Source organism: Pteronotus mesoamericanus, unplaced genomic scaffold (genome assembly GCF_021234165.1).
Source record: "Pteronotus mesoamericanus isolate MK-2021 breed Mesoamerican mustached bat unplaced genomic scaffold, CSHL_Meso_final contig_27, whole genome shotgun sequence".
NCBI lineage: Eukaryota > Metazoa > Chordata > Mammalia > Chiroptera > Mormoopidae > Pteronotus > Pteronotus mesoamericanus.
The window spans coordinates 23,110,423-23,123,547 of record NW_026555115.1 but is presented as its reverse complement, the minus strand read 5'-3'; the positions used below and the strand labels follow the sequence as shown (position 1 = coordinate 23,123,547).

The 13,125-nt window shown below is 50.0% G+C and overlaps 1 protein-coding gene across 2 annotated transcripts in view; it reads right to left on the bottom strand.

Moving 5' to 3' along the window:
* HEG1 (heart development protein with EGF like domains 1) overlaps window positions 1-11,917 on the bottom strand; it is an 89,952-nt gene extending 78,035 nt beyond the window's left edge. For both annotated transcript variants that reach the window (XM_054575181.1, XM_054575182.1), the window contains exon 1: window positions 11,442-11,917. In XM_054575181.1, coding sequence (XP_054431156.1) covers window positions 11,442-11,772 — 331 coding nt within the window. In that variant the 5' untranslated portion in view covers window positions 11,773-11,917. The remainder of the gene's footprint in view (window positions 1-11,441) is intronic.
* Between the last annotated feature and the right edge of the window lie 1,208 nt (window positions 11,918-13,125).

The following is a 13,125-nucleotide window of genomic DNA, read 5'->3' as shown; positions in this document are numbered from 1 at the left end:
ACCTCCTCTCCCTCAATCAGCCCACTGTTAGTCTGTGTCCATGAGTTCTTTCTCTCTTTTTTCTTTTTTGTTCCATCCTCCACCCCCCAACCCTCCCCAGAGCTGTCAGCCTGCTCTCTATGAGTCTATCTCTATTTTGCTTGATAGTTCAGTTTGTTCATTAGAGTCACATATGATGAAATCATATGGTATCTATCTTTCTCTGACTGGCTTGTTTCACTTAGCATAATGTTCTCCAGGTCCATGATTGATTTCTAAAGGTTTATTATTTTGCAGCAAACTCTTCACACACTTTTTTTTTTAACCCTTATTGCTTCATATGTATTAATCTGGTCTCCTCAGATGGCTACAAGTGAGGGCTGTGGCACTTAGTTTTTCTCACTTCAAATCTTGCTCTTTCCTCTCTGCATCTGAAGCTAATGGTGAACAGAAAGTCCTAGGAATACCAAGGGGTGAGGTTGCAGGGGTCCAGGGTGAGGAAGGACCAGATAACTGAGGTCCTTGGAAGGTGGACTTGAACCCTTTGCATTCAAAACTTGTTCCATCTCCAGTGTCCAAGAAGCCTGGAGATGAAATGGGTGCTGCCATCAATACAATGGTCCAGATAAAGAGGCCGCTGATTTCAGTAGCATCATCACTGCCAGTATTCGCAGAGCTCGCCTGCCCAGGCACTGGGCAGTCTGCTTCACAGGGGTTACGTGAAACCTATATTCCCTGAGTAGGGCCTATTAAGAGCCCATTTGACAGATGAGAAACTGATGGCACAGAGGGGCTGAATTACCTTCCAAGGTCCCACAGCGAGCAAGTAGCACTGTTGGGGTTTGAACGGAGGCACTCTGGCCCCAAGCCAGGACCTCCGCAGGGCTGTGACTGCAAAGACAGCAGGGCTCTTATCCACACCCTGGCAAAAGAGGATCCCGGGAAAAGTTTCACCACATGGCCAGCCTCAGCCCAGAGGCTACGGGAATGAAACTGATCCCCAGGTTGAAGCTGTTTCCGTCTCTTCCCACCACCCAGGGAAGGAAAAACAAGTGGTCTTCAATACTGGCCTAACATACGACAATCACAAGTCATGACCTTGTGCAAAGAACATCCTACTACATTACAACGAGGCATCCCTCCCTGTATTCTTTCTACTCCTTCCTCCAATGTGATGGATTCAGTTCAGATGGCCCAGGATGGTGCAGGGCCAGCTGGCGAGCTTGACCTTGGCCTCTGGCCTCTTCTCATCACCCATCTTCTTCCTTGGTCTTCATTTCCCAACTTAGTAAAGACCCTGAGCAGAAAGTTGTCAAACTTACCATATCCATCTCCTTGCCTCCAGTAGCCCAACTCTTACAGCGCAAGGAGGTGGGAACCACGGTTACTCATTCAGGGTCTACGAGTGAGGTCGGAGCCTCCCCTCGTGCCCCCAGTGAGGGCAGGAACTGGGAACACAGAGCACGCCTGCCACACCACCTGACCTGTGAGCTTTCCTCAAATATTCCTACCATGACAGGGAAGCTAGAATAGTTCCATAAAGCACAAGTACCCCAGAACCAAAATATTACAGAAAAAAAAAAGTGTCCATTTTTAACAGCCTCTGTAGACTTGGCAGGTGGTCTTGCCAGCTCCTTATTACAGGAGTCCTGGGTCATGTAGCGGGGAGGGCATTGCTGCAGTACCACCCGGGCAGCTGGAGGCCACAGGCTGGACAGATGCTCCCTGGGCCAAGGCCTGTGTTAGGCGGTAGGGAACCATGATGGACAGAACGTGGTCCTTCCCCTGAAGGGGCAGGAGGTCTAGCAGGCCCACTGGTGTACATGCAGATCCTCCATGACACCCTTTTCCTTGTCTCTCACACAGGCTCCCACAGCTCCCGGACCCTAAGCTCAGAGGCCAGGTGTTAAGTCTCCTCATACTTCCTGCCAGCATCAGGGAGGTTCGCAGACTAAAGGCAGGCCCTCCCAGGTGGAGCTTTTAGCATAGGATGGACCAACCCCTCATTTCATAATAAAGAAACAGAGGCCCAGAAGCGGATGTGATTTCCTCAAAGCCACACTGACGTAGGGGCAGAGCCAGGACTTGATCTTTTGGACCAGCTTTCACCTTTAGTCTCTCCTGGTTGCTGGAGCACCATTTCCACCCTCAACTCTTAACTGTCATGAGGATGGTTTTGAAACTGCTTCACTGGTCTCCAGCACCTTTCCAGGCCCACCTATGTCTGTGAGCTGCAGCCACCTATCGCTCAGATGGAAGTGTCTGGATTTATGAAATAGCGTCCCAATCTGAGGTGACCTTGCATTCTGTATCATGCCCTGAACAAAGAGACCAAAAGTTTCTGAGCACAAAGTGAAATTTACTGATTCTGGCTGGAAATCAACCAGGGAGGATGAGGCTAAAAATGTTCTTATAGACACAAAACAAAAATCTAATTTTTGCCCAGCACTGCACAATTTAAAGGATCAATTACTGCCAATGAAATGGATCTAAATTAGAAAGATACAGGTCCCTGTGGCATTCTCTTGTCCCATTCCAAATTCTGCATTCCAGTTCCTTCTAAAACACTGTTTGCCTTCTGCCTGGCCACTTTGCCAAAGCACTTCACTGGGCTGCCTCCCTGCCCCAAAATGCGGCCACCTCAACACACCCGCAGCGAAGGGCTTGCCCGAGTCTCTGGGGACACCAGCTTCCGTCAGCAGTGTCCATCCCTCTTCCTGCTCACCACACACCCTGCAAAGTCAGTCACCCACTGACACATCCTCTCTTCAACTTGCCTCGGACCAGAGGATAACAAGGAGCCTGAGCAGCTTCAGGATATGAGGTTGGCAGAGCGATGCTATTATTGCCCTTACCCCCACACACCACTATCAAAAGATATCTGGGTGGAAAAGGTGCTTGGTTTTAACCAAAAAGCTCAGTGGCAAACAGGGCATGGTGAGATCTATAAAATCATACAATGCTGCTAAAAGTATAATTTGGTTCAATTCTAAGAGACCATTTGTTAGTACTATCAGCATCTTAAAATTTTCCACGTCCAGGAATTGACACAAAGCCAATAATCAGGCACAAATACAAAACTTGATGCAAAAAGATATTTATCACAGGATTATTTATGATGGTGAAAAACTGAAAACACTCTATGTATCCAATAGAGAAATAGCTAAAAAACAAACTTATGGTATCATGGAACAGTATTCATTCTGGATATTTATATGGATATACATATAGATACACAGGGTCTGGCAGAAGTAAGGCCCCTTTTATATTACAAAATCTTTTAATACAAAATCATGAGCATGTAATTTTGTAACATAACTATGTCACACTCAAGCATACCATATGATATTTTAGGTGAAATATTCAAATTAAAACTATAAATTATTACACCCATATTATTACCCTACCAACCACGCTCAAGCAGGCCTTACTTCTGCTGGTCCCTGTATACAAAATTTTATATTCCATGTAAATGAGAAACAAAAAGAATTCTTAATGTTTTAATGTATTTCTTGTAGCTGGAGTATAGGTGATATTTTATTTGTTATTTTCCTCTTTAACTTCCAAACTGTGTGATACACACATAAAGTGTTTATATTAAAAAAATGTTATAACTTTTAAAAAGAAAAAATGACCATACAGCTTGGAAATACCAAAATGCAAACACTTCATCCTGAGCTTAAGTCAAACATGTCGCCTCATGGCCTCACTGTCGATTGACAGCAAGCCAGGTGTCTCTGGGCTGAGGGTCCCTGGTCTGGCAGGGGCCACAAATGTCAGAGAGGAGGGGCCCCCGCCTGAAGAGAGAAGCATCCTCACCCTCTCACAGTTCCTGGACCAACAGGGAAGCGGGGACACAATAAGAAAAAGGTAAACACCCCCGACACGTACAGTCACGCCTTTGACTGCAGAGATGTCTACCCCAGACCACAGCCCACACCGCAGCAAGGATGCAGGAGGCCCCTTCTCCAGTGGCTGCCCCCTGCCCTCTCCTCACCCAGAGAGGAAGACTGTTCAGTCCACTGTCCTACTGCTTCTGGGGGTAAAGCAGGAGGAAGGTATTGGCTAGCCTGTCCCTGTTTTGTTTTTTAAGATTTTATTTCTTTTAGAGAGGAGGGAAGGGAAGGAGAAAGAGAGGGTGAGAAACACTGATGTGCAAGCAAAACATCCGTCGGCTGCCTCTCACTCACCCCCAACCTGGGACCTGGCCTGCAACACAGGCATGTGCCCTGACCAGGAAGCAAACCGGTGAGCCTTTGCTTTGCAAGACAACGCCCAAGCCACTGAGCCACACCAGTCGGGGCCTACCCCATGTTTTGATGATCCAGGAACATAAGGATAGCTCAGCCAGAAAGATGACTGCCCACATGCACTCCTCTTTCCACCTCCAACTTTTACACCTGGACCCATTTTCTCTTAGCGATCATTTATTCAACAACTGCCCATGAATGCTTACCATGGGTCAGGCACCAAACTAGCCCTGGCTTCCCACCTTTGCTTCCTCTGGGCTTCCTATAGTCTACTCTCCACATCATTCCTCTACTAAACCCCCTCCATGGAGCCCAGGAGAAAATCTGACCTCCTCACCGCAGATCCCATGGCAACTATGTGACTCCGCCACTGCGGTCTGCGTTTGCTACAGTCCTGAGACATCCAAGCTTGTTCCGGCCTTAGGGCATGTACACTGGCTAGAAGGCTGGTTCCACCACAGGCAGGGGGACACGATGTGCCTAGTTTCCAGGACAGGAAAAAGTTTGTCTGGTGTGATTAGAAGAGGGGAATGGAGCACAACGAGACCAGAAGGTTGGCAGGGTCGGATCCTGCGGACCTTGCATTCCAGCAGGGAGTCTGGATTTTATCCTAAGTACAATGCAAAGTCCTTGGAGGGTTTTCAGCCTGAGAGTGAGGTGACCTGAATTACGTTTTAAGAAGATCACTTGGGCTTCTGTGAGCATGGATTAGAGGGAGAGCAGAAGCACACGCAGGGAAGACAGAAAAGAACAGTGCAGACAAAGAAGGCAGATATGTAATATCCCCTAGAAACAGAATCTACTGGTGTTGCAAAAAAGAAAGAAAGATGTAGAGGGTGAGGAAAGGAGAAGAATGGAGGGTAGCTTCTAGGCTTCTTGTTTAAGTAACTAAGTGAATGGCGTTGCCAATTTCTGACATGTGAAGTGTAGGGAGTTGACAACAGATTTAGGAGGTATGCATCAAGGGTGCTGGTTCTCTCTGACTTGCCTCTTTCTGAACCCTTAAAAGCTCCCCTAAGGCTCAGAATCAGATCCAATGCTCCCCCATTTCCCTTCTCCTTTTAACTTGGATAGTGCCAGTTATCCAGGATGAGAAGACAAGCCCTGACAGATACACGTTAACCTCCAGGCACCTTGGCAGACTGCCACATTCTAGGCATCAACTGTGCACTATATTCAAACCATCTGCCAGTCCACAGACAGGTCCAGACTGCCCAGCCCTCCCTGCGCCTTCAGGCCAGGCTGGCTCCTTGGCTGGCGCCACTTCCACCCCCGCCCCCCTACACGCACTGTTCACACTGGATGGTCTCCACCCAGTCAGAGAGGCTCCCTCTTCTCCTGTGGCTTCGACCCCTCCAGGCTAACTCTGGCTCCAACTTCTCCCCAGTTCAGTTCCACGTTCTCAACTGGGCACAGAATACTTCCACTGAGACCTTGCTGCAACCTTGACAGTGAATGCACCGGAAATTCAGGTAGCTGTTTCGATGGCAAACCAGCGTCTCTCCACTCTCCCATCATCCCTACAGCTGGGCAGTCACCAGGTCCTCTAGCCTTACCCTTTTAAATGGCCCCTGCATTGCTCCATTTCAATGTCCACTGCCCCCATTCGAGTCCATGCCCTGTTTCAGTCTTTTCCTCCCAATGTATCCACACAATACCTGCCAGCGTTCAATATTTCTGAACTCACCACTGGCTGTAGTAAGGGCGGATCTGTCCGTGGCTCATCCACACTCAAATGAACAATGAACAAGCAAATGACACTGCTCCTTCCTCAAAAGCTATCAGGGGCTCCTCAACACAATGTGGTAAAAGAAATGCTTTAAACACGCCTCTAAAGCCCTTCGCCATCTGCCCTAATCCTCCTTTGCCATCTTGTCTTCAACAACTCCAGTTATTCCGGAGCCTAACTAGTCTCCCCGAGTCCTCTCCTCACCCCAATCCCACCTTTCTGGTTGTCGACTGCCTCCATTTTCAAAGTTTTGAACTTTTTAATATTTGGGATTTTGCTGGTACCAACACCCTCCCCACCTCTCTGTCTGCCCATACCCCAGTCAACGCCCTCCTCCTCCCTGACGGCTCCCCAGGCTGCCTGCCCGCGGGGGCCTCTCCGCCTCTGCCTGCTGCGCCCGTCTACCCACACCGCTCCTTCGGTCAGCGTGATCCTCTCGCGATATTCGCTTATAAATCACTAATGCATTGTTTCACTCTATATAATTTTGATGTTTGTGCCTCCCAAAGACTGCATGCATGTTCCCTGGGAGCATCGTAGACCTGCACTGCAACCTCCATATCACCTGGCACAGCCTCCTTGAATATAGAAAGTGCTCTATAAATATTTCCTGATTTACAAATCAGTCAAACGTGACACAGACTGTGACATCTGCCACACTCCAGCAAAAGAAGAGGGAAAAACACAGGATAGAAACATGTTTGTTTTTGCCTACGTAAAATGAACAGTTAGGGTAGAAAGAGGGCATAGATGCCAAAAAGAAAACAATTTTACAGGCTCTGATGGGGAGCACCATTTAACCTCTCCTCCTACTAAATAGGTATACTTAAGAATTGCCTCATAATATCAGCCATGCTCCCAGGAGAGAGGCCATTAAAAATGTCATCAAGTTGTTTTAGTTTGGTTGATAGTTAATATAGCTACCTCCAGCATCAATAACCTATGGACTGGCATATAAGCAGGGCATAATTCACGATGTCTATTTAAAATACCGTTATATCACAGACACACACACACACACACACACACACACCCTCATCGTGAGCAATTTCCAAAAAATGTTTTTTTGATCTCTACTCTGCAGGTAGTCCCCATCCCCACTGTCATCTTTTCATCCCATCTCTTGCCCAATCTTAGTCCCTACTCTCTAAAAAGAGGCTGGAGCCCAGAGAAGAAAGGAGAATGATGCGCTGGAGAGGATCTTAGAGATCTAGAACAATTCTCACCCCATTTAACTGGTGGGAAAACTGAGGCTGCATGACACTGGAAAATGCAAATCGCTCTGGTCAAACTGATTTAAGTTCTGCCTCCTCCATTTCCTGTGTGATCTAACCTCATCAGGCTTCAGTTTTCATGATTGTAGAAGAAGAAATAATACCTCTCACAGGACTGTTTGGAGGGTCATCTGGGAAGAGGATCAGGAAAGCTCCCACCACAGGTAGGTGCTCAAAGGCTGGAAGTCCAAAGAGGGGTCAACACATACCGTCCCTGTTGCCTCCCTAGGATTCTTCAAAGGGAGAGACCTTTATTACAGCTGAAACCGACCATTTATACAAAAAGGGCCTGGGGGCAGAGGGAAGCCCCTGAAGAAGGAGGTAAGTGGCTCCTGAAAACTCTGACTGCCATCTGTTCTCTGCTTTCTTTCTGAAGGACTCTGAGACGAGTCAGCACCAAGAACACTGTTTTCAGCCAGCCGGGCAGAGCCACTGGAAGGCAAAGGGGATCACTGGGAGGGCAGAGGCTCCTTCCCCAGCTCTCCAGGATGGGGAATGCAGTCGCTGCCCAGCTGGGCATCGAACACCTTTCACTCTCCCTCTGCCCACACCATTCAGCTCTTGGGCAGAAAATAGCAGGTCAGCATTTGCGCACATGCCGAAAGAAGAGTTTTTGCGAGGTTAAAAGGACGTGGCTTTTAAACACACACAGGCACGGAGAGTCCCTTTCTCCACACCGCCCCTTCTATTGGGGACATCCTCCATCGAAGCAATCAGGCTTCTCAGGGATCCCCATGTCCCCAGCCTCCCCCAGCCTGGCCAGAACACAGGTGGCCAAACCCCTCTCCCTTCCCTGCAGAGCTGCCTCTCGCCCAGCCTGGGTCTTCACTGCCCTGTGTATTGGTCTACCCAGCAGCTGAAGCTAAATGATGAAGTTGGCCCACAAAGTTACTGCAGTTCAGGCGACAGCTATGTAACAGCCCAGAAGGGGCTGGGCTCACAGCGCTTCCTTTACTCTAGGGAACTGCATTTTTCTAAGATTATTATTCCTTGGGCTGGCTGCTCAGCTACTCGGCGTCATTTCCCCTTTGGGTGGGAAAGTTCTTTCCTTCTCCATTGATTTTCATTGTGACTTAAGCTTTTTCCCCTTCTCATCCGCAGAGCTCACAATTAGAGCATGGCCCATAAATCGCAAAAATCGAGGCATATAAAGATCAGATTAGAACTGTGGCTTGGAAGCTCTGAGTTATATTTAAGAAAATATAAAATATTTGAGAAAAAGAAAACCTCCAGGACTTGTTATCCTCTCTATCTCCACTGGCTGAATTATCAGCAACAACTTCAGCTATATGACGAGCAGGTAATAGGTGGACGCATAAGTTTAACAGTGGCTATGGGGTGGGGGGACTGCGGTCCTGGGCCTTGCTGTCCAACGCAGGCCAACAGCCCCCAGACAGAATGCAAGTGCATTTACTTAACAGTGAGAACCTTGAACTCTGTCAAGAGGAGGGAAAGGACTAGAAATGGCCCCAAGGAGAAAAGGTATCTCTGGTGTCTGCTGCTCATGCCCATGTATTTGGAAGCCCAAGCCACGAGGGCCAGGCACTGACCACGAGCATCCTTGTAGCACAAGGGGTTGCAGGCAGTTTCCCCAACAATCAAATGAAACACGTTATTTGTAAGACGCATTAGCAGCAGGAGGGAGCACCTTCCCAAACACAAGCATGTTGGTTCGCAGCCTGGATGGCCATGTGTCAGGTGCTGAGAGGGCAGTTGCACAATGGGATGCAATGTGGACCAGAGGGCCTTTGGAGACACATTCAGCATGGTGACTTTTCTTCCTTGGGAGATACCTGATTGTACCTTGTGATACATGGTGGCCTATCAAAAAGGGTCCAAAAAAAAAAAAAAAGTCTTTGGAGATTATTAGGAAACTCAGACTCACTGAAATCAGGCAATGCTGGCTCTCTTGTTCTTTCTTTTGTCCCCTAAGTGACACTGTTTGAGCGACCACCAGGAAACAAGCACAGGCTGTGCCTGAATTCTCAGTCATGTTAGTAGCTTCTAGTTTTCAACAGGTAATCAATCTCCTCTCTTCTAATCTCAGGTTTCTAACATCCTACTTGAGATCCAGCCTTCGCTCAGCAGAACAGCAGACACTCCTTGGGCATTCTTCATGGGAGCACCAGGAGAGACCCTCTTAGGTAAGAGAAGTTTTAGACTACACCTCCGGCCTGCTTACTCTCTGGGACTCTCACGTCTGTTCCTCCAGATCTCCAGCACCTGAAATCTCCCTCACTCTCACCTCTCAAAATGAATCAAACTGAGAAGGTTGTAAAGCCAAGACTAGCAGTGTTTACCTGCCAAACCTGGGAAGAAGGGTGCGACACTGAGGGCAAAGGAGGACTCCCTGATTAGCAAAGGTCAGCCCGACTCTTACCTGCTGAGTCCTCTGAGCCAGTTTTCCTCCACTGCCTCTCTCCTTGCAGCACCTAGCTCTCTAACACCTAGCTTTCTGTGATGTATAGGGATTCCCAGCACCAGGAGGAGGAAGGAGACTTAGGTACCAGCTCCATCCAGCCAGAGCCCGCACCGGACCCTGCCCTGAAAGCCAGCATCCCCCCCCCCCCTCTCTCCCATCAACTATGATCAGCGCCTAAGCTAAGAAAGCCTGACGACCAACCAGAGAAAGCTGCCTTCAATTCCTGGGTGTCTCTTCTGACAGGGCCTCAGTCCCCTGCACTACACTTTTCACTTAGAAAACTCACAAAAGACAACAGTGTTCCTCAGTTACTTTTCTAGTGCAAGAAAGCCAGGAAGTGTTCTCTTTTATGTTCTTAATTCCTTCCTGTGGAACTTAAAACAATGTGTGTTTTAAGTCATCTAAAATGGGAGTCACAGGGGGTGTGTATGCAGCAGGTCTTTTGAAGCTTCTTTCTCCTTTCCCTTCCCTTGGTCTTCCTCAGCTCTCAGTCCTGTGCCAGTGGTCTAGCAATTCACAAAGACAGGGTATTTTGCAATGATGGAAGTACTATTTGAATATGGAGTTGAGTTTTTACTGGGGGATCTGGTTTTGGTTTTGTTTGTTTTTTTTTACTTTTTAGAATTTAATTAGAGGATGGATCCCTAGGTTCAACAAAGCAAGCTAATTCCTAAACCACAGAGTTTGTGTGATATGAAAAACTTAAATGAAATGTCAACTAGGAAGATGAAATCTCAACCTTCACCTAAACTTCAAACCTCCAGAATAACCCCAAGAGAGCATAGGTCTTGTGTCACTCACAGGGAGGCACTGGCTAACGCCGCCACATTGCTGACTTTGTTCAGAGCACTTTCCATTATTTTTACTTTCATTTTGTCACATCATCACTAGGAGGCCAGGAGAAACAGGGATCATTACTTCCACTTCACAGATGGAGAAACAGCTCTAAAGACGTGACATTCCCGAGGTCACAATGGTATCATAGTTGAAATTTCACTCAGACTTTATAGCGTTTCTTCCAGACCTAAAGAAGAAACTGGGAAGAAAGGAGGAGGGGAGTGGCAGGTCCTCTGAGCAGTTCAGGCAGTGGCTATGTATATAAGGAAAGGGGAGGAAAGGCTCAGGAACGGTCCTGTGTCACATGAGCTTCCGCCTTGCAGGGGTTCGACCTTGCAACCCCTCATCCCATCTCCCCAGTCCCCCTGCTTTTAGAGTGAACCAGCAGAGCGTTTTATTTCCAACTACATCCTTTGTCCTTTACAATATCCTAAGGGCTGGAAGTCTTTCAAAATCAGTTATTTATATCTGAAAGTCAGGTTGTGTAGCTGCAGAGGATACTTCTTTATAGGAAAAGAATGGACTTGGAGACTGGGCAGGCCGGATGTCATCACTCCGAGAGCTTGGTAGGATGCTTTGGTAGGTTTGGGATTTTTCCTTTTTTTTTTTTTTTTTTCTCTTTTTAAAGGTGGGGGATGCACATACGGTTGGGAGGTGGGGGGATCCTGGGTACGTCATGGGAGATAAGTTTTCTTCCAAGGAGTGGGAGGAAAACAGGATGGTCACACCCCCAGTCCAGCTACCAGCGAAATCGTCTAGGAAATCCACACTGCCCGCTCGCTGCCCTCCCTCCCTGCCCGCTCTCAGGATCCCACGTACGCCCGGGTCAGGGGAGCCCCCACCCGGGTCGAGCGGCGCTGAGGGGCCTAGGGTGGGGGATGCGGCCCCGGGACGCGCCCACACCCCAAGCCCGAGGCTCACTCGTCTCCTGGTCCCCGACTCTCACTCACCCGCGCTCGCGCCTCGGCGGACCCGGCCCCAGGGTCCCGGCCGTGTAGCGGCGTCCGGCGCTTGGGCCGTCTGGCTGGAGCCGGGGGGCGCGGGCCCGCGGCGCTCCCGGGGCGGTGTGGGTGGCGGCGACTGCAGCTCGTGCTCGGGGCCGGGCTGGGACGACCGCGCCAGCCCCGCGCCTGCGAGAGGCGCCCCACTGGGCGCGCCGCGGGCCGGGGAGGGCGGTTGGCCCCGCGTCCCGGGGGCGGCCGGCGGCAGCAGCAGCAGCAGCGGCGGCAGCAGCAGCAGCGGGAGCGGAGGCAGCCACCGCGAGGCGCGCGGCGAGGCCATGGTGGCGGCGTCCGCCCGCGCTCACATGCCCGGCGCGCGGGGTGGGCGCGGGGCGGGCGCGGGTGCGAGGGAAGCCGGCGGCGGGTGCCGTGTAGGGCCGGGGAAGTCAGCGAAGTGAGGCTGCGAGCGCAGTCCCCGCCTCAAAAGTTGTGGGGAGCCGCGCGGGGGGGGGGCGGCCGGGGGCCCGGCAGGCGCGGCTGAGGCGGCCCGGGCGCCGCTACATGCTAATTAGCCCGGGCGGGTCGCGGGGCGGGCGGCTCCTCCGCTGGTTGACATCACCCGCCGAGCGCGGCTGGCCCGGGGGCGGGGAGAGGGCAGGAAGGGGGCGGGGGCCGGCCACCGCCGAGCGGTCGGCCGGCGACCGCGGGGTGACAGCCCCGGAGCCGTCAACTTGCTCTCTCTCTCTCTCTTTCTCTCTCTCTTCCCTCCTCCCCCTCTTTCTCTCTCTCTCTCTCTCTCTTTCGCCCCCCCCCCCCCGCCTGCCCCCACACACACCTATTAGTATGGCTTTGCCATTTCGAGAAAAATTAGAAAAACCGAGTCTTCCGAGTCAGGAACCAGAATTTCCCAACTCCTTAAATGCACAATAAATCGGTGAAAAGCAGGCATTGGGTAATTTAATTAGCACTAAAGAGATTTTACAAAGTGCTTCAATATGGGGGAGGAGTGAAACCTGTGCCCCTGCTCCCCACCCTGTGCGGTCATTGCCCCTGACTAATTTGAAGTGTCCCCCTTCCCCACCCCAATACTCCAGGCCCCAGGGCTGGTGCTGGGTTCGCTGCTGCCAAGCCTGACACCTCATCCTGCGGCCAGTGCCGGAGTCATCATCCTTCACCGCTCGCTCTCCAGCCTGGATTTCATCCCCAGTGACCGCTGCCTTTGGCTCGCACCAGAGTTCTGCAGAAATGTCACCACCAGGACACCCGAACAGGCCGCAGGGAAAAGAAAACTGTGAATTCAGGAACTGCTAGGGCGAACTCAATCGGTAAAAGGGCTGCAGATGGCAAATTCAACAAAAGTCCTCACAGAGATCACTGAATTTTAAATGGGAACCTTCAAGGGAGAAATGTAAAGATTTAATGTAAACAGATTTTTCTGGTAAATAAAGTCCCGTATGTGTCCATATTCCCTCCCTTCCCAGTAAATTAATGATAAAAAGTCTAAATTTTAGGGTTGCGAGCCTCTTCATTTCTAGGTGAAGAAAGAGGGGCCCAAAATGGAAAATAACTTGCTCAAGATTCTGAAGCCAGACCCAAAGATAAGGAATGTATCTATGAATGACCATGTGGCATCATTAATTCTGGTCCCATTTTTCAGAATTTGCAATGTTTCAGACAATGTCTCAAATGAAAT